The sequence below is a fragment of the Eleutherodactylus coqui genome, chromosome 8, assembly GCF_035609145.1.
Source record: "Eleutherodactylus coqui strain aEleCoq1 chromosome 8, aEleCoq1.hap1, whole genome shotgun sequence".
NCBI classification, from domain to species: domain Eukaryota; kingdom Metazoa; phylum Chordata; class Amphibia; order Anura; family Eleutherodactylidae; genus Eleutherodactylus; species Eleutherodactylus coqui.
This window is the reverse complement of record NC_089844.1, coordinates 107,015,085-107,036,427: the sequence shown is the minus strand read 5'-3', so window position 1 is coordinate 107,036,427 and position 21,343 is coordinate 107,015,085. Positions and strand designations below refer to the sequence as shown.

General features: G+C 44.1%; 1 protein-coding gene across 3 annotated transcripts in view; it reads right to left on the bottom strand.

Annotated features, from left to right (window-relative positions):
• ATF7IP2 (activating transcription factor 7 interacting protein 2) overlaps positions 1-21,343 on the bottom strand; it is a 53,404-nt gene that overhangs the window by 28,951 nt on the left and 3,110 nt on the right. Inside the window, exons 1-4 of one of the 3 annotated variants that reach the window (XM_066576170.1) lie at positions 16,887-16,899; positions 11,975-12,767; positions 5,598-5,689; positions 1,925-2,059 (exon numbers count right to left, since the gene is read on the bottom strand). In XM_066576170.1, the coding sequence (XP_066432267.1) occupies positions 1,925-2,059; positions 5,598-5,689; positions 11,975-12,758 (1,011 nt within the window). In that variant the 5' untranslated portion in view covers positions 12,759-12,767; positions 16,887-16,899. Of the gene's footprint in view, positions 1-1,924; positions 2,060-5,597; positions 5,690-11,974; positions 12,768-16,692; positions 16,810-16,886; positions 16,900-21,343 lie in introns of those variants that run through there. The other 2 variants (XM_066576171.1, XM_066576169.1) reach the window with 2 other exon arrangements.

Here is a 21,343-nt window from a genome sequence, read left to right as displayed (position 1 = left end):
AAGAGTAGCAGGTCAGAAATATAAGGGAGTTACACTTACTGGGAAGGAGGGGGGTATGATAACCATGGCCCCCCTCCCTATGGTGGAACGTCAAAACGCCGATCACCTGACCGGCCCGATGACGTTAGCTAATTGAAAACACGCCCCTAATATGGCCGCCACCACCGGGGGACACTAGCAACGGTGGGACGTCAGAACGCTGGTCATCTGACCAGCGTGATGACGTGGGCGGACTAACACGTCCCCAATATGGCCGCTATCAGCAAGTGATACTAGAAATAGTTGAACGTCAGAACGCTGATTATTCGATCAGCGTCATGACGTGGGCAGGCTTCAACACGCCCTTAATATGGTCGCCACCAGCGAATGATACCAGGACTAGTAGAACGTCAAAACGCCGATCACATGACCGGCGTGATGACGTTGACAATTTGGAACACTCCCCCAATATGGCCGCCGCCACTGAGAGACACCTGCAACCTATAATGTAAGTTATGCTATATATATATATGTAACAAGTACACTGTTAAATCATGGCTTGAGAAAGGTGCCTGTGAGCACAGAAACGCGTTGCCTGTTTTTTAACGAATACTGGAATAAAAGTGTTAATACTTCATCCCTAACGTGTGGAAACATCTATCTGGAGAAACAAGAGACATCACTTCGAGGAGGGGGCCCATGGTTATCATACCCCCCTCCTTCCCAATAAGTGTAACTCCCTTATATTTCTGACCTGCTACTCTTCTGTGGCAACACACTATTCACTGAGCGCGGAAAATTTTGTTTTTCATTTTTGCTAATAGCTATTCTACATCCACTAGTATGATACTTATCCTCTAGCCACAGGATAAGCAGTAAGGACTTGGCACTACTCCTGCACTTCGGAATGCCGACGCTCACATTGCTTATTTCAATGGACTTAAACTATGGATGAAACGGGACCGAATGATCAAGGATGGTCTGCTGGATTTTAGTTTGGGGCTTGTTGTGCTATTCTCCACTCTTTTCTACATAGCCCCTCTTTGTCTCAGGTACTATGAATGCTTTTTTTTTAGCTTTTTCTACTTGGAATATAAACCCAAGTAAGGGTTTGTTCACATGCACGTATTTTTCCTGTGCATTCCGGTTGCGCAAAAAAGAAAAATGCAGCGTGCCCAACTTTCCAACACATTTGTGCAACTTCAGTCCCCCTAGAAGTCAACAGGGATGTGCAAATGCACTAGGAGATGCGTAAAACACTGCGTAATTGCGCAGGAAAAAATACACATCTGAAACTCAGACTAATCAGCCATTTCAACTGCTGTGTATTTTTTTGCACATACCTTACGTGCTAAAAAAGTACAGTAAAATGCACAGATGCGCATGCAAAAAAAATAGATAAAAAAGCATTGTTCATTCTGCAAAAATGTCACACACACACACACACACACACACACACACACACACACACACACACACGCACACGCACACGCACACGCACGCACACGCACACGCACACGCCTGTGTGAATCCGGCCTAAGTCATATGAATGTTGCCTGCCTACTGCTTGTGCAATTCATGTGAACCTGAAAGACACACTTTTCTGAGACTCAAAATGAAGAAAGTTATATTGTTTTTTTATAGTTTGTCTCATGAAGAGAAGGCAGCTGATAGCAGCGCCATCAAGTGCATCACTCCATCAATGCCTCTCCTTCGGTCACCAGAAACAGTTACGTGAGCAGCAGCGGTGTTGGCCACCTGTGACAAATCCTCCAACCACAAGCATCAGAGTGATACACTCGATGCCACTGCTGTCAGCTGCATCCTCTTCGCGAGACAGACTATAGTAAGTAAATCTTTTATGCTGACAGGTACAGCCGTCTTTAGTGCCATTTCCAAAAAAAAAACAAAAAACTGAAAATGGGGAAACAAAGTGGAAGCCTACCAGATGCCTAGCAATGTCATTAGCATGATTCCCATCTTTTCGGACAACATCAACTTGACGTATTAAAGTTTGCATTTGTTCTTCAAAATGGTCCTTAAATAATATGTTTATCCGCCTGTCAATTAAACATTGAATCTGTTGGAAAAAAAAAATTTAAATTACATATATAGTTACAAGAACATGTCTTTACATTGTAATCAGCAAAACAAACAAATAACGCCACCAGCAGTTCTGTTAGATCCGGCAAGTATCAGAGTGATGTAGCTATACAGGTGACTGGGCCCTGAAGCCTTAGGCCCCCTTCACAATACCACGTCTGTCTACACCATTGCTCCTTTAATGCTCTCTTTCCTGACAGCATGTATCCCGAGACTAGTTGTGGCTGGAAGAAGTCTTCATGGCAATCTGGGCCCAGCTAGAGAAGAAAAGGGAAATTGAACGACCTCAAAAGGATTCCACCTATGACCACTGGAGGTAGCTGCACTGTAATCACCATTAACATGCAGAACCAGTATCTCTTATTTGGCGACTAGATTATATAGAGGAAGCTCATAATGCTATATATAGTTTCTTTGTAGCCAGAGATGAAGCACATCCCTGTCTAGTACAGTGTTTCCCAACTCCGGTCCTCAAGGCACCACAACAGGTCATGTTTTCAGGATACCCTATAGCAAGATAACCTGTGGCAATGTCTGAGGCATTGACAATAATTACATCACCTGTACAATACTGAGGAAATCCTGACAACATGACCTGTTGGGGTGCCTTGAGGAGCAGAGTTGGGAAACACTGGTCTAGTAGGAGGCAGCGAATGCAGTCTGAGAAGACCTTCCAGGAGACATGAGCCCGAATAGATACAATGTGTGCTGGTATATTCTGACGAGTTCAATGAGTATGTGTGCTCACACACAGCAATCCACCCTACTACTAAGAGTCGGGGAACAACATTTACGGTCTATCCAAACAACGATGGACTGGACATTCCTGGCTGCTTTGGAAACTAGTTTTGCTTTCTGCCCCATCATGCTTTGATAGCGGGTGCTGGAGATGGGTGTTGCCACTGACCAGTTCAAAGCTCCATCTCTATCTGCAAAAGTGAACACTTGCACCATCATCTGAAAAGGTAACCTCTGTGAAGTCAGCACCCCATCTTTCAAAAAAGTTAATTTTTTATAAGTTCTGGATGCACCCCAAAGAGTTCTAGAGTTCCCAATTAATTTTAGAAATAGTTCTAGCAAATTACGCAAAAAAAATCAACAAATGTATCTCTGCGGTGCTAACTTACAAAAATGATATTACTAAATCAGTGAGAACTTTGTAAATATTGGTTCTAGAGCTTCGAGCATTAAGAGTTTTCTTCAGAACTCTTGAGGTGCTACCCAGAACTCTTATAAAATCGCAGGATTTCCCCCCAAATTATTTACACATAATAACTGAATTTTTTTTGATCTGGCATTTGAAAATCAGCGAGAACACTATAAATATTGGTTCTAGAGCTTCGAGCATTAAGAGTTTTCTTCAGAACTCTTGAGGTGCTAGCCAGAACTTTTATAAAAACGCAGGATTTCCTAAAAAATTATTTACACATAATAACTGAAATTTTTGGATCAGGCATCTAAAAATCAGCGAGAACTTTGTAAATATTGGTTCTAGAGCTTCGAGCATTAAGAGTTTTCTTCAGAACTCTTGAGGTGCTACCCAGAACTCTTATAAAATCGCGGGATTTCCCAAAAAATTATTTACACATAATAACTGAAATTTTTGGATCAGGCATCTAAAAATCAGCGAGAACTTTGTAAATATTGGTTCTAGAGCTTCGAGCATTAAGAGTTTTCTTCAGAACTCTTGAGGTGCTACCCAGAACTCTTATAAAATCGCGGGATTTCCCAAAAAATTATTTACACATAATAACTGAAATTTTTGGATCAGGCATCTAAAAATCAGCGAGAACTTTGTAACTATTGGTTCTAGAGCTTCGAGCATTAGGAGTTTTCTTCAGAAGTCTTGAGGTGCTACCCAGAACTCTTATAAAATCACAGGATTTCCCCCAAATTTTTTTTACACATAACTGAAATTTTTGGATCCGGCATTTGAAAATCAGCGAGAACTTTGTAAATATTGGTTCTAGAGCTTCGAGCATTAAGAGTTTTCTTCAGAACTCTTGAGGTGCTACCCAGAACTCTTATAAACTCGCAGGATTGAAAAAAAAATTTACACAAATCCGCAGCGGCCGCTTCTGCCGGCTTAGATGCAGCGGATTTGCCATCCCGTGTGGACGAGATTTCTGAGATTTCTCAGCTGAGAGCTGCCCCTGATTGGTCCCTTCGCTGAGCCAATCAGAGGCAGCACTCACTCACCCATTCATGAATGGGTGTGAGTGAGAGCTGCCTCTGATTGGTCAAGCTGTGACCAATCAGAGGCAGCTCATTCAGCAGGCGGGGATTTTAAAGCCCCGGCTGCTGAATACTACTCTGAGCAGTTCAGGAGAACTGCCGGCCGGCCGCGGCTGGACTCGGTCTGCCGGGACCAGGTGAGTATATATATATATTTTTGTTTGTTTTGTTTTTACACATTTCTGGATGAATTTCAGGGAAGGGCTTATATTTTTAAGCCCTTCCCGAAAATTCATCGTGAGATCGCCCGCAGCCCATTGCTTTCAATGGAGCCGGCTGTATTGCCTGTTCCATTGAATTCAATGCGCTGGACAGCGCTGAACTGCTCCGGCCCATTTCTATTGAAACGCGGCTAGGAGCAGTTTTTTCAGGCGATTTTTGGCCCCGGTCACGCGATTTGCGGATGCGCATCCGTCTTGCGATTCGCAAATCGCGGGAAAAAACGCCCGTGTGACCGAAGCCTGATTTTCAAATGCCGGATCCAAAAATTTCAACGTTATGGGTAAATTTTTTTTTTTTTTGAAATTCTGTGATTTTCTAAGAGTTCTGGGTAGCACCTCAAGAGTTCTGAAGAAAACTCTTAATGCTCAAAGCTCTAGAACCAATAGTTACAAAGTTCTCGCTGATTTTTAGATGCCAGATCAAAAAAATTTCAGTTATGTGTAAAAAAAATTTTGGGAAATCCTGCGATTTTATAAGAGTTCTGGGTAGCACCTCAAGAGTTCTGAAGAAAACTCTTAATGCTCGAAGCTCTAGAACCAATATTTACAAAGTTCTCGCTGATTTTTAGATGCCGGATCAAAAAAAATTTCAGTTATTATGTGTAAATAATTTTGGGGGAAATCCTGTGATTTTATAAGAGTTCTGGGTAGCACCTCAAGAGTTCTGAAGAAAACTCTTAATGCTCGAAGCTCTAGAACCAATATTTACAAAGTTCTCGCTGATTTAGTAATATCATTTTTGGAAGTTAGCACCGCAGAGATACATTTGTTGATTTTTTTGCCTAATTTGCTAGAACTATTTCTAAAATTAATTGGGAACTCTAGAACTCTTTGGGGTGCATCCAGAACTTATAAAAAAAATTAACTTTTTTGAAAGATGGGGTGCTGACTTCACAGAGGTGAAAAGGTAAGACTTACTTTGAAGACTCCGCTCATGTAGCAGCTAACATGAATGAGAAGAGGTTGTACTTACATATTCCAATATTTACCCTCCAATTAAAAAAGCATTTTCCCATGATTCCCGAAACCGTTTCTTCGTGGTAATGAATACTTGCATACCTCATCTAATAGAACACTGTTTGAAGTTTTGGCACGCTTTGCTGCAGGAACATCCCCGTTTTCTGAACAAGCCCTTTTCTTTTCACAGCCACCTTCACGGGAGAACAAAAATAATTTGCCATTATACATTAAAGAAAAGCAGCAATGATGATCACGGCCACAATTTCGGCCACACGTCCAAGGGGGTATGTTCACATCAATTTGTTATGGGTTTTTGGTGTGGATTAGAACTGTAATGGATAACATTTTGAGGAAAGCCCTAAATCTGAAAGGTTTTCAGGGCAATGTGCCGATTTTTTAAAGTTCAGCATGTCCTAGGTGTCAGATTTTTTTTTTTTAAGTTCACCAAGAATTTCATCTTTCGCAATACAAAAGGTGAAGTCCATGCCAAAGCCACAATAAATACACAATGAATATGACCTAAGAGAGGCAGCACCGCTGGGAAAGAGGGCGGTCCGATGGCTGTCCTGCAATGCTCCTCTGTGGATAATTCTGGGCAAGTATAAAGCATTTGATCGGTGCTTTCCATAACCACTGTGATCACCCTTAGCTGTAAAGATAGATCGGAATCGCAGCTCTTGGACCTACAGCTATCAGCCATTTATGACATGTCCAGCGGATGTCTCATAAATGTCTGAGATGGGAATACCCCTTTAATTTAGGTACCTGCATAGATAAATACACTTACTAGTGCTATGTATCTCATCATCTCAGTTCATAGCTCTACTGATCTTAAGTTTGAGAAACCAGATCTTTGAGCTCTTCAACTCCAATACAACTAGTTAACCCCTTCATGACATGGCCTATTTTGGGCTTAAGGACAACAATTTTTGGCGGATTTTCTTCTCCGTTTATCAAAAGTCATACCTTTTTTATTTTTCCGTCGACGCGGCCGTATGAGGGCTTGTTTTTTGCGTGGCGAACTGTAGTTTTTATTGGTGCCACTTTTGGGTACATAGACTATATTGTAAAACTTTTTTTTTTTTTTTTTTAATGATAGCAGGGAGAGAAAACGCATCAATTCTGCCATAGATTTTTTTTTTTTTTTTTTACAGCGGTACTCATGCAGCATAAATGAGACATTCCATTTTTTCTGCGGACCGGTATGGTTACAACGATACCAAAAGTCTTACATTTTTTTTAGGTTTTCCCACTTTTCTGCAATAAAAACCCTTTTTCTGGTTAATTTTTTTTTTTCTAAATTGCTGCATTCAAAGTCCTGTAACTTTTTTTTATTTTTTGATGTACGGCACTCTATGAGGCCTTATTTTTTGCGAGACGAGCTGTAGATTTTATTGGTACCATTTTGGGGTACATACGGCTTTTTTGATCACTTTTATTGCGTTTTTAGTGAGGCAAAATGCTAAAAATTAGCATTTTGCCTCAGTTTTTTAGCATTTTTTTTAGCGTTTTTTTCCGTGCACAGTCAAAAGCATGTGCAGCTTATTGTACACGTCGTTACGGACGCGACAATACCAAATATGTGGTTTTTTTTTTAATGCTAATCTGAGAAAAAGCATTAAAAAAATGTTTTTTTTTACTCTTTTTTTACATTTTTTTTAATCTTTGTTTTTTTTACACTGTTTGTGTCCCTCTGAGGGACTTTAACCACTGCCCTGATGATCGCTGGTATAAGGCATGGCAGAGCTACTGCTCTGCCATGCCTTATCGCTTGTACAGCGATTATAGGCATAGGCAATACAGGACGCCAGTGTCTGGCGTCCTGTTGCCATGGTAACAGGCCGGGCTCTCGCGATCACATCGCGAGTTCCGGACGGAGACACAGAGGGAGCCGCGCTGCCTCTGTGAAGTCTCTCTCTGCCGCGATCTACTTAGATCGCGGCAGGGAAGGGGTTAACAGCGGGGGAGGCATCTCCGATGACCCCCCGCTGTTGCAGCGGGACGCCGGCTGTGACTGACAGCCGACTCCCGCTGCAGGATAGCGCGGGATCATATGTGATCCCGCGCTATCTCCAGGACGTAAGTTTACGTCCTGTTGCGGGAAGTACCAGGCTGCCAGGACGTAAACTTACGCCCTGCAGCGGGAAGGGGTTAAAGTTGGATTCCCGTTTTATAAAGTGACAGCATATTGCCATCACATTAAAGGGATTTCTGAAACTTTTTTGATTTTTTTCTGTAGATGATGGGATGATGTCGGCAGCTTGTGATCCCCGCTGATACCCAGAACTTCTGTCCAGACAGCGCAGTGGCCCAGGTTGGTATTGCAGGCACGGCTCCATATTCAATGGGAACTGTGCCTACAATACCAGCCCAGGCCTGTGCGATATGGTAAGAGTGATCGGACTTGGGCAGCTGTACTATGGCCTGTGCAATCTGCTTCCTGCACTGTCTATAGTGGACAGTGGCTCCACGAATCAGCTGATTGGGCAGGGATCCTAAACGGTGGACCCCCACCAATCACCTATTCATGACCTGTACTGAGGATATGGTAATCGACAGAAAAAATATCCAAAATGTCCCAGATAACCGCTTTAAGAACATTAATGGGCCAACATCTTGGACCCCAATGATCCTAAGAATAGTTACAATCCTGATTCAGCGTTCTTGCCCCTTTACTGATCGCAGCGGCCAGCGGTAGTCACCCGGCTGTGCTCTTCTATATCAATATGTTTCTTCTACATGTACATACTTCTAAATTTATACGTGGGGCTAGATGCAGAGGGCAAGTGGCTTGCTCCATGCAAGTATGTGAGGAAACAGACCCAGCGCACACGCAGTAAAAAAGCAAGAACATCAGATTTCCAGCCCAAACTACTTCTGCATGTACGATCGGAGATGAATGTGCATAAAGGTTTATAGATCATGAGAAATCTGCAGCATGTATAGATCCACTTATAAATCAGAGATTTCACAGCCATTAAAAGTGTGTAGAAGGAAAGTGTTCGAAACTCCTCGACTAACCTTGTACACTTTTTTTTTTTGCACCATTAAAATATATCTCTGATCATAAATGGGTCTATGCAGTGCTGGAAACTTCCTGATACTCAAACATACCAATAAAGTACTACCACAAACGCTAATACCTGCTCCTATTACCTACTACAATGACAAGTCATTCAGTTGTCCCCCAAGTTACAATATTAATTGGCTCCCGGACAGCCACTGCTCAGTTGAAAAATGTATAACCTGAGACCGCAAGTCTTTGGGAAACTAGTAATTGGTTCCAAAGCTCCAACATGTCATCCCAAAATAAGAAAAAAAAATGAAGTTAAAAAGCCTTGCTTTACCTGTAATGGCTATGTATAAAAGGCAGAAACCGCTGCTGGAAGCCATTAATCAATTTCTATGTAGAGGACAGGAGCTTCTTCACGTCCAGCACTAGAAGAATAACATGGAGCGGGGACCAAAGCAGCAGCTCGTCCGGTCACAGGACGTGTAGTACCACACTGTTCTGTAGAGAGGCGCTATTACGGATCTCTGCAATATTTTTCCACACCTGCCTAAAACTTTTGCAAAGTAAGAATGTTTTCAAAAATAGAAGTGTTAATAGTTTATTTATGTCAATGAAGAAAATGCAAAGCGAAATCTAAATCAGATCAATATTAGGCGTGACGGCCCTTTGCCATCAAAACTGCATCAATTCTTTTAGGTACGCTTAAGGCTGTCTCACACGACTGTGTTGGTATACTCTACTCTGCCCGAGGGTTTTGCACGGGGAATAAACTGTACCAGTCTCCCATAGGCGGGCAGGTTGTCATTCACGCGAATCGCACGGAAAACACAAGCAAAATCGCAGCATGGTCTATCTTGGTGCCTATTGTGCATGCATACACTCCAAGATAGCACATGACGATTGGCAATGTGCAAGTATGCAATGTCACTGCATACTCACCGCGGGCTGCACGCAGTGTATTACGGCTGTCTGAGCTTGGCCTTAAAGGGGTTGTCCCGCGCCGAAACGGGTTTTTTTTTTTTTTCAATAGCCCCCCTGTTCGGCGCGAGACAAACCCGATGCAGGCATAAAAAAAAAAAAAAAAAAAACGTCCAGTACTTACCTGAATCCCCGCACTCCGGCGACTTCTGATTTACCTTGTGAAGATGGCCGCTGGGATCTTCACCCTCGGTGGACCGCAGGTCTTCTGTGCGGTCCATTGCCGATTCCAGCCTCCTGATTGGCTGGAATCGGCACACGTGACGGGGCGGAGCTACGAGGAGCCGCTCTCCGGCACGAGCGACCCCATTCAGAAGGGAGAAGACCGGACTGCGCAAGCGCGTCTAATCGGGCGATTAGACGCTGAAGATTAGACGGCACCATGGAGACGGGGACGCCAGCAACGGAACAGGTAAGTGAATAACTTCTGTATGGCTCATAATTAATGCACAATGTACATTACAAAGTGCATTAATATGGCCATACAGAAGTGTATACCCCCACTTTGTTTCGCGGGACAACCCCTTTAAGCAAAGATTTTGTAGGATTCTAGTCAGGTGTATAATTAATTACACCAAACAAAATGATATTGCTCATTGTTATCCCATGTAGGTTGAAACCGTTATTAACAAACAGTGTAGGAGGCTTAAATCTGGGTGAGAAATAGCCAAACTCTGCTACAAAGGTGAGGTTGTGGAAGACAGTCATGCAGCATGACAAGACTGAGCACCGCAACAAGACACAAGATAGTTAAACTGTATCAACAAGGTCTTTCCCAAGCAAAAAGTTTTCACAGCAGCACTTTTGCGATCCATATTCCTTCAGTCCCAAGAGTGATGGTAAGCTCTTCCATGATACTCACTTTCCCATGTCCAGACTAATGCATGACATACCATTTACTTTAATCTAGCCCTGCATGTGTGTGCGGATGTGAGTGTGTCTGCTCATGTGCATGCATGTGTACACATGCCCCATATGCTTACATAAGCACAATATACTCAACCCCCATTTTCCTGTTAAAGATCCCTGTGTGGCTATATATGTGTGTATATGTATGCATTTTTTATATACAACCATTTGCTGCCCACCGGTTTATAGACTTCTGCCAATAGATTTAATTTGCTTTTTACCTTCAGATGATAGATTTTATGTTTCTGTATATGTTCTATTTACGCTCATCCTATTCCTCGTGTATTTTTAGTATATCGCCCTTTAATAACATTTCATTACGGTTTATTCTATTGTAATATTCAACCTCATGCCAATATATTACCCAAAGCCTGCTTCGATGACAATCTTACTGTACCGTCCTCTGATCCCTATTTTTATATTAGTTGTCAGTTTTACTTTATATATTTGCTATGTCCTGCCGTTGTATTCATTATTCACTCTTCATTCAGCCATTCATTTCCTTATATTATTTACTTGTTCATATTACTTTTCAGTTACATTTTATTTCTATCCTTTTTTGTTCACCCCCCCCCCTCTTTAAATCTCCCTCTACTCTGGCAATACAACTACTGTGTGTTACAACCATTCCATTATCTGATTTTTGCACATTATTCCTACCCAGCTTGACTGATGAAGGGGGTGTACCCCGAAAAAAAAAAAAAACGCACTTTAGGCTGGTTTTTAATCCATTTAATAAAAAAGAAGTTAGATATTACGCCCTATCCTTATTGGCGAGTTGCACCAAGATACCAATTTTTTTTTTTTTTGGTCCTCACATATCTAGCATGCTCACCATTGGTGGGACTTTCTGGTTGGTAGCAGCTCCATTATCTATCTGATTTTTGCAAGCCTCTCTAAGGCTTTTGGGTTCTAGATGCTCATCTGAGACATGAGCCTCGGATATTGGGTATCGGATACCATTGGGTTTGCGCCACCCCTTTCCTTTCTCACAAGATTTCAAAGCACTATGATTTTAAGATGTGCTGTTCAAGCTCTTTTGAAGAAGCACAAAGAAACAAGCAACGCTGAGGTCTGCAGATACAGTGATCGGCCAATAACGCAGGGCAGCAGATGAAAGATACATCTGGCCCCACAGAGCCCTGATCTTATCCAGCCTGTCTGGGATTACATGAAGAGATAGGATTGGAGCAAGCCGACATCCACAGATCTATGGTTAGCTCTGCAAGATGTTTAGAACAACCTCCTTGCTCAGTTCCTTCAAAAACTATGTGCAAGTGTATTTGGAGAAATGACAGGCAAAGGCTGGTTACACCAAATATTGATTCGATTTAGATTTTTCTTTTGCTTATTCACTTGGCATTTCAATTGACAAAAATAAACTTAATTCTATTTTTGAAAGCATTCCTACTTTGCAGCATCTTTTGAACACCTGCCTAAAATGTTTGCACCCTACCATACTAGCCAATCAGTGCCTGCACTCCAGTAATACAAGTGTTACATACCTGTAATATTTAACTTGGGGGATTACTGTATTGCATTATGCATGCACATCAGAGCCCACAACTAGACTTACCGACAGCATCATCATCATATTCTGGATCAGAGATTGCACTCAAAGTTGACGGGGTATTAAGTACTTTAGGACCATCAGTAACACAATTAGAGGGATCAAGCTCATTTTTGGAAACGTCAGCAATGTCTGTATCTGAAGGTAGGGTTGGTGTCACGTCATCAGTGCATAAAGTCTTCTTATAGCTCTGGTCTTCGATTATTTTTACAGTTATTGATGCATTCAAGTTTTCAGAAATGGTGCTGCATTCGATACCTGTCTGTTCACACCCCGCTCCTGCACCCTCCTGCACATGCGTACTCTCGGCAGTGTGTAACATATCCTCGCTCATGGCCTGACTTTCCTCATTAGCAGGTGAAGGGACTTGATCTGAACCAGTAACGTCATCTTCTGTTGCAGCATTGTTGAAATCACGAACTACAAAATGCGTTGTGTGAGAGAAAGGGACATCTTCGGATTTTTTGGAAATCCCTTCCCAGGTTTCGTTATAGGAGCATCCAATGTTAATCCCAGAGTCCACTTGTGACACCTCTATAGACACCTTCAGTCCGTTGGGGAACACACCCTGGCTCTTATTCAGTTTAGCCACAGCGTTATCTTGTGCAGTAAAGTTTGTCTCACAGATCAATTCAGGCGGCTGAACAGTTTTGTTAGGGGGTTCTTTACCTGTTTTTTTACTTTTTGAAGAATTTTTTAGTTTGAGTGTGGCCAGTTGCTCTCGGCAGCTTGCAGTCATGGTTTTTCTGGCTCGGAATTTTTTTTTCACTGACCCATTTCTAGGTGACATTGCGAAGTCCTAGAAGAAATAACAAATATCTAGTACATTTTCACAGTGTAATACTCCACATATTTAGCATTAAGGGTGCGTTCACATGGAGGAGTCGCTGTAGATTTTTTTTAGAGCGGATTACCACCCACCATTTGGTCCGCATTTTGCTGCAGATTTCACACTTTCAACTGAAGTCTATTTGTAGATCCATGTCAAAATTCACACCAAGCAGTGCAGATTCTGGGGTGGATTTTAATTCTGCACCAAGTCCGCAATGTACGAAAACAATCTAAGTGTAACCCAGTTATACACCACCTGCTGTGCCATGACAGCACCATTCCTCCCAAACACCACCGACTGTCTGTCCGCTGTCTCTAAAACTATGTCCTCTCTCTACCTAAGGCCCCCTGCACACGGGCGGAAATTCCACGTTGGGATTTCATGCAGAATTTCCACTCGTGCCCGCCTGCATAGTATTGCATTAGATAACGCAATCCTAGGCAGACGTCCGTGATTTGTCTGCGTGAAAACAACACGTGGAAAACAAATCCCGGCATGTTCTATTTCTGTGCGGGTCTCACAGAGGGACGCGCAGAATTGTCAGTGGTGACGGGCCGGCTCCTCTCTGCTCATGTGCCAGCTGGGCGGCAGATGGCACACAGCGCAGAGGAGACGCCGAGAGCGGGTAAACCGCAGGGCTGTGCAGGGGCACAGGCCTGCATTCTGCTGTGAGAATTCTCACAGTGGGATCCAACCTGGCCGTCTGCAGGTGGCCTAAAACTGAACCTCTCAAAAACGGACCTTCTGGTGTTTCCACCTTCTACTAACCGACCTCATCCTGACATCTCTATCTCAGTGTGTAGCACCATAACTCCCAGCACACCCGCTGCCTTGGGGTTAGATTCGACTGATCTCTCCTTCACCCCCTACATCCAACCTCTGGCCCAAACATGTCACCTGCACTCAAGAATATCACAAGAATCCGCTCTTTTCTCACCATGGACACGCTAAAAACGCTTACTGTTGCCCTCATCCACTCTCAGCTCGATTATTGCAACTCGTTGCTGATCGGCCTTCCCCGTACCAGACTCTACCCTCTCCAATCCAGCCGCTACTCGGACACCTCTGCCCTGTACCGGTCACTGCACTGGCTGCCCATCAGAATTTAATTCAGACTCACTACCCTCATTCACAAAGCCCTCCACAGCACCGGCCCGCCTTACATTGCCTCCCACATCTCAATCCACCACCCAGCCCACGCTCTCCGCTCACGAAATGAGATTAAGTGCCCCCTTAACTCAAACCTCTCACTCCTGCCTCCAAGACTTCTTGGAGCAGCACCAGTCCTCAGGAACGCACTACCCAGAACTATCCGGGCAATCACTGACACACTAAACTTCAGGCGTGCTCTAAAAATGCACCTCTTCAGGGAAGCATACCACATCCCCTAAACCAAATCCCTCTTTCCAATGCAGTGTCAGACCTCATCCGATATTGAGATTTCCCTGCATAGCTCACTTCTGTCGAGGTCTGACACGTTTCTAACACTACGCAGAAGACAGCTCCGACATCAAAGCTCTCTTCTGCATATGTATGTTACAGGATGCAAGCTCTGACATGTGCTATCGTATGTATGTATAACACACTGTACACAATTATAGTTCATGTTTATGTATTTCTGTTGAGTAATTTTAAGGAATTCACAACGCACCTTCTCGCCCAAAATAAAAGCTGGGGAGTGTGCAGGGGGTAGGGAAATTGGATGGGAAAGGGTTAAATCATGGCAGTCCTGGGGGGGGCCTTCAGAAGTCCCAGGACTACCATGACATAACCCATAGTCTTATCACAGCAAGGCTGTTTAGGACATTTAGATCCCAATTGATTGGGGCATTTAAAGGGTTAACAGGCAAGATCAGAGTTCTCTCTGATCATGGCTGTTGTGGGCAGGTGTCGGCTATCAGACTCCGCTGATGCTGGCTGTGTATGGAGCAGGTTTGGCTTGTGAGCCCACTCCATACACAGCATTTGCTGTGGTCCGCTATATATGTCCTAACTGCATGGGGCATGTGCAGTTAGGATGTATAGCGCCACATGTATGTCAGGAAGGGGTTAAAGCAACCCTCTGGTCATGAACAAACAAAAAGATGGCTGCACCACTTCTCTGACTACCCGAGGCACACTTCATTAATAGGCATTGGTAGTCTAATGGCCTTTTTACACGGGCTGACAGTAATATAGACGACTGGATGAGCGCCGACTTCACCGCTAAGGTCGTTAGCAAAGTGTTTAGGCAGACTTCGCCGCTGGATTGCTGGCTTCACCTTCTATGTGAAGTGCAGAGAGGGGAGCATTTACACGGAACGAGAAGCCGGCGATAGTTCCATGTTGACTGAAAGACAGCAAAGAACTTCCAAACGAATAGTGAGCCATTTTCTTGCATTTGCACTGAACGAGTATCGCTCAAATTCGTTAGTCCTGTAAATGGACCATAAGACACTGCATGCGGATCTGACCGGCCGGCACGGCTCCTGTGGGCAGCATTGGTCAATCAAAGCAGGTGGAGTGTCTTAAGACTAATGCCTCATTCACATGGGCATATTTATACCCTGTATATATATTTTTTTAAAGCGTAAACTAAATCCACCCATGTGAATGAGCCGTAATGATGAATACTAATAGACAGCGTGCATCAGGTAGAAGCTGGTTTGGCCATCTATGTTTGTCTAGGGCTGGAGGATCACTTTAAGGATGTTAAAGGGACATTCCTATAAACTAAGATAAGCCGTGACTTTATGACGGATGGGAATTACACCTCTACGACCTCTGTGTGTAGTTCCCCTGCACAGGGCCCGTCCCGTCCATCCCCACCGGGCAGGGGGCTGCCGCACGGAGCCAGCTACATCTATACATACTGCTGGCGAGTTATTAAGATGACAGCTGCTGTGATACTTAAAATAGATTTCACCGACCGAAAAAAGAAGCAGCGTTGGAACACCAGAGCTACTGATGTACGACAACACATATGGGAATTGTCAGCCAACTGCAACAAACCAGCAGAAAGAGGTTTACTAAGAACTCCGATGGCTTTATATACTGCTCAAAAACAAATGAAGGGAACCCTTGAGCTTCACCGTAGAACAACAAGTCACTTAAAGAGAGCAGCAGCTACTTTTGAGTCCATAAGTTCAGTTTTATAGGGCTCAAATAGCCGACCTGCCGAGTCCTGGGATGTAGGTTTCATACTTAACTTCCCCATCGTTCTACCGGTGTCTGTGCTCAAACCAGCCGCCGTAGTGCACTGATCTGCGTGCTAGGTAGTCCTCCCATTCTAGTTTATACAATACACTGTAGCAGCAGGTATAAGCACTGACACCGGGGGAACGGCGAGGAAGGCAAGTATAAACCCTACAACCCCGGTCTCCGCTATTTTAATCCCATACGTTTAGCTTATAGGGCCCAAAGTAGCTGACAGTCTCTTTAAGCTTCAGGGATATCAATCTGTCCAGTTAGGAAGCATAAGCTACTGTAAATCAATCACAGATCATCCTTCCCGAGTCTTCTCTAGTTCTGCATTTTATTAGTGTCCTTGTGACTACGGGTAGTATGAGGCGGTACCTGTAGACCAGTCAGGTTGCAGAGGTAGTGCTCTTCCATACTGACATAGTATGTTAGGACAAAAAAAAAAAAAAAAGACGTATGTCATTCCAGTTCAGCCTATTACACCCCCACCCACCTCGACTTGCCGCAATGTTGATCCAGAGGAAGGCAAAAAACACCAATGAGGCAGAAGCCAACTTTCCCCATTTAGGGGGAAAAAAATTATTTTCCGACTCCAATCTGATAATCGGAATAATCTCTGGATCACAGACCCTTCTGAAGTAATGAATATAAAATACTGTGATGCTCAAGAAAGATGCCCAGACCCCTCTTATATCGAGTTTGCCATCATCACCTCTTCAGGCAGAGGGTTCCACAGTCTCACTGCTCTTACAATATCCCAATCTATGTTGTGTAGAAACCTGCTTTCCTCTAGACGTAGATGATGCAAAGCTGGTGCTTTAAGGGCGCACCAGGGTCCTCCCGCTCTGCCCTGAATGCTCCTGCACTGAGCTATGCCCCCTTCACGTCACACTTTAGCACACTCACTTGTAGTACTCCTGCTTCTCCTCTGTTTGGAAAGGACACAGGAAGTTCCACAGATGTATTTTATTAGACTCTGTAACCCCACCCCTAATTAATCACCTATGCAGTGCAATGGAGGCTGAAACCCACAAGCAGTAACAATGTTTAACAATATAACCCTGCAATACAATGTATTTAACTGCTAGGAAAAAAGACAATGTAGCACAATGTATAAGCTAAAAGATTACTACATATGATATAAGACACAAAAACAAATGCAAATAAAATAAGGAAAGATGCACTCAGCAATTCCACTAATCCCAAGTCAGACACTAAGGCCTCCTGCACACGGGCGGACTCGCATTGCGAATTCCGGAGCGGGATTCTGTAGCAAATCCAACCAATAGCATGCTATGAGGAACGCGATTTCCTGCCCACGAGCAGAAATAGATTGCAATGGTCCGCTCACGGGTAGAGAATGCAGCATGCTGCAATTTTGTGTGGGCTACGCACAGCCGGCTTCCATTGAAGTCAATGGAAGCCGTCCGTCCCGTGGCCATTCTGTAATCATCATTGTAGAATGGCTGCAGGAGCCACGTCATTGCCACAGCGACAGAACGGTGTCCTCTCAACTGCGCATATGTGCATTAACGATGCCTGCCTGTTTGGGGAGGCTTAGCTTATGACGGGTACCCCCTTCCCCTCCGCTGCACTTAATAATTGCATACGTGTGGCAACGACATCTGCCCCCACGTGTCTGCCCATTTGTGTAGGCACAGCTTATGATGTGCACATCCTTCCCCTCCGCCTCCCACATGGCATCACACCAGCAGAGGTGCGCATCACCAAATAAATCTGTCTTGTCGCGCTCCCTAGAGAACTTTGGGGGATAAAACGTAACCTATGTCCTTCCTCGAGATGCAGCTACCTCCCTGCCAATTTAGCCGTGAAGAGGTAACAGTTACTTCTGCATTTATAATATTATATAGATCCACACAAGCACTAGATTGCTCTACTATAAGGGGGTTGAACCAGAATTACAAGTCATCACCCATCCTTTCAATGGAGGATAACTTGCTGAGAACCCCCCACCAATCCTGAGAAGCCTGCCCCCTGTATTCCTCACTGCAGGCGTACCGCAACCCTGCGGTCAGGAGAAGATTGACTGCGGAGATAGACGATTGGTCAGTGATTGAATGTTTGTCAGCCCCATTAAATGAATGGAGCGTCGACTGTTCATGGCTGCAGGTGGAAAAAGCCTCCCAGTGCTGACAAGAACAGGTGGATACAGGACCCCCGTTCTCAGGATCGATTGGGGCCTCAGTGCCAAGACCCCCACCATTCAACGAGCTATCCCCCATTCTGTGGATAGGGAACAACTTGAAATTCCGGTACAACCCCTTAATGGCGCTGCCCTTTTTTCCCCCCATTTTCAGTTTTTACCACTTATGAAAAATTATAACTTTCAGGCTAATTTCACACAGGTGAGCACGATATCGGGGCACGATTCACGGCATTATATCGCACTCCCCAAAACGTGAATTCCTTACGAATGCGAGAATCACACAGTTTCTCCTGTTTTCAATGGGAGACCTCACATCGCGTGCTCCTAGCAGATACCAGGACATGGGCCATTACAGGAGGCGAGCTGAACAGAGCTTTAGAAGGGCACCAGCTCAGCATCAGGACTGGTATCTGCTCCTGTGTGCAAGGAGGAACAGGAGCAGCGCTGGAAGAGTCCAACAAAATGACCTCTAGTCTGGTCTGCATGTCTCTTACTAAAGTGTCAGAAAGACTCCATGAGGGTCCGACGTCCTGCAGTGAGACCTGTGTGAACAACCCAGCACCATGCAGCTCAATTGGCAGTCACCAGAGGACGCCAGAGTTGGTAGGTCCGCCAATGGCGGCCCATCCTCTTCATAGAGCAGGTTTACACCGAGCATGTCTTTTGTTCATTGAGATCTGGTCTGAAATTTAAGTGTTCCTTTGATTTTATTTGATCTGTATACATGAATTTCACAGCATACCAAAAAAAGAATACTTTTTGACTAATATTTTTCATGTATCTGTGACAAGTATGCCATATACTTCAATCAGCTTCCTGTCTTTTGGACGGAAGAAAGAGCGTTGCATACAGCGCTTTTTCTTCCGGTATTTTCCCCCGCATGCGCGACGAAACCTCCGGCCGGATGTTCCGCCACAGATGTAAACCCACCCTTGTATGTAGTATATATAGTGCGCTTCTGGTTTTTGCAAATACAGTAATGACATTTTTTCAGTCTTGTTGCCATTGGCAATTATAGTCCTGCCGCCACATTGAAAAAAGCTCTTCCCTCTGCATGTAGTGTAAGAGCCGCCCGACAACACACCGCCAGGAAGGAGCTGTAAACTTATCAGGGCTTATTTCAGCACTAATGACATGTAAGCAGGAGGGGGAGGGATGTGTGCCAATCCCTGGCACCAATTATTGTGATTAGGGGGGGGGGGGAGAACAGGGTGCCATCATGTTGCTGCGAGGTGGAGAGCTGGGCTATTTTCTAGTAATCTAATAGACGCTGTGAAATACTCTGATTGGCCAGCACTGATCATGTGAGCAACACTGGCCAATCAAAGAGTATCCACAGTGCATTAGTAGTCCTAACAGTATTAGTGCACTATAGATGCTTTGATAGTCTAAAGATCCCCCCACCCTTCAGTCTTAGGGCATAATTTTGTCCTGAAACCAAGGGTCCCTTTTAATAACATTAAGACATGTGCTTTACAGCAGCCACATAGACTGTAGGAACCTGCTGTCTGGACATGTTCATTGACTTCAATATGAAAAGTGTTGTCCGCACCTTCTGTGACCTGTGCAAAGGTCATTGTGCAGGGAAGGGGAGGTGGTAAACTGTGACCATCACCTATTGTGAACGGTAAATCCTGTGTTATCTACATGAGCATGTTATCTTTCATTGTAATCCTTGCTGTAATGATAATAAGAAGGTGATTTATTTGCACCCCAGTAGTTCGAAAAAAATTATGACTTCAAAAAATTGCCAAATTCAAATAAAAATCGACAACAAGGCTGTAGAATATGTGCGAGACTTCATCTTCCTTGGTTCAAAAAAATTGACCAGGCTGCAGAACCTATGCTAGAGATAAAACGTAGGATAGCATTGGGGAGAAGCGCGATACTAAACATGGACAAAATCTGGAAAAGTAGGGATATCAGTATAGCAACTAAACGCAGGATAGCACAAACCATCATTTCTCCCATAGCCATGTATGGATGTGAAAGCTGGACTGCGAAAAAAGCTGATAGAAGGAGGAACGATGTTTTGTTCACACGAGCATGGTTTGCATGCTGCTACAGCAGCATGTAAGCCACGCTGCTAACATGCAGGAATTTTGCGGTGAATGAGCTGCTCCATGGAGCAGCCCGCTCACATGTCCGTATTGCAGGCAGAGTGTTGCCACGGCTCTCATAGGAGTCTGTGGTCAGCACCCTGAACAGCGCCGCAGCACAGAGCTGACAGGCGAGTCAGCCCTCGCTGTCCTATTTTTTACCAACGCACATTCTGAGTGGTAAAAAAGGTCCATGTGAGCACTTCCATAGCAACCTATTGATTGCTATAGAAGCGTGGTTTACATGCTGCAGTAGCGGCGTGTAAACCACGGTTGTGTGAATGAGGTCTAAGCGGCTAACAACATAAACAACAGTTCAAATACAGCTTTTCTTTTTAGTGTCAGTTATACCTCCCTCTCCTCTAGTACTCCATAACAGCCATAGTTTGTTTTCTCTGGCCAGTAGGGGGTGATCTGTATCCACTTCTACTGGGACAGATGGAGTTGGACGCCCTCAGTGACAACATTTAAAGAGTACCTCTGTTGTTGCAGGTGACTTTTCAGAATAAGCTGCCATGCGTGTACATGAGGAATACTTCTGATTATGTGACTTCTATCTTGTATTTATCTCTATTTTTTTTTCTTTTGTAAGTTTCATCTCCAATTACCAGTTTTCTCTGAACTCAGCTCCAGGAGGGGTGTAGACTGGCTGCTGTACTGCCTCCCATACACAGCACACAAAGGAGATACTGCTCTCCTACCTATCTCTGACATACACAGAGAAGATTCTACTCTCTCTTTGAGATGTGAATCCTACATTGGGGTGAGATAGTCAAATACTAGATACAGAAACCACTTGTGTGTGTAGCCCTCTGCAGCTGCTCACTCATCCTCCTCTCCCCTCTATAGACTTCTATGAGGAACAGCTGTAACCTGATCCCTCAATAAAATAATTTGCCTTTATCTCTGCTTCACTGAAAAGGAATGTATTGGTGAATTAAGAATAATCAGTGCGGGGGGGGGGGGGGGGGGGAACCGGGAGAAGTCTAATAAGGGGAGAAAGGCATTTTTCTGTAATAAATTATATCAAGTGTCTTATCTTTGTATTACTGATTAAAAGCCCGTTTACACACAATGATTATCACTCAAAATTTGTT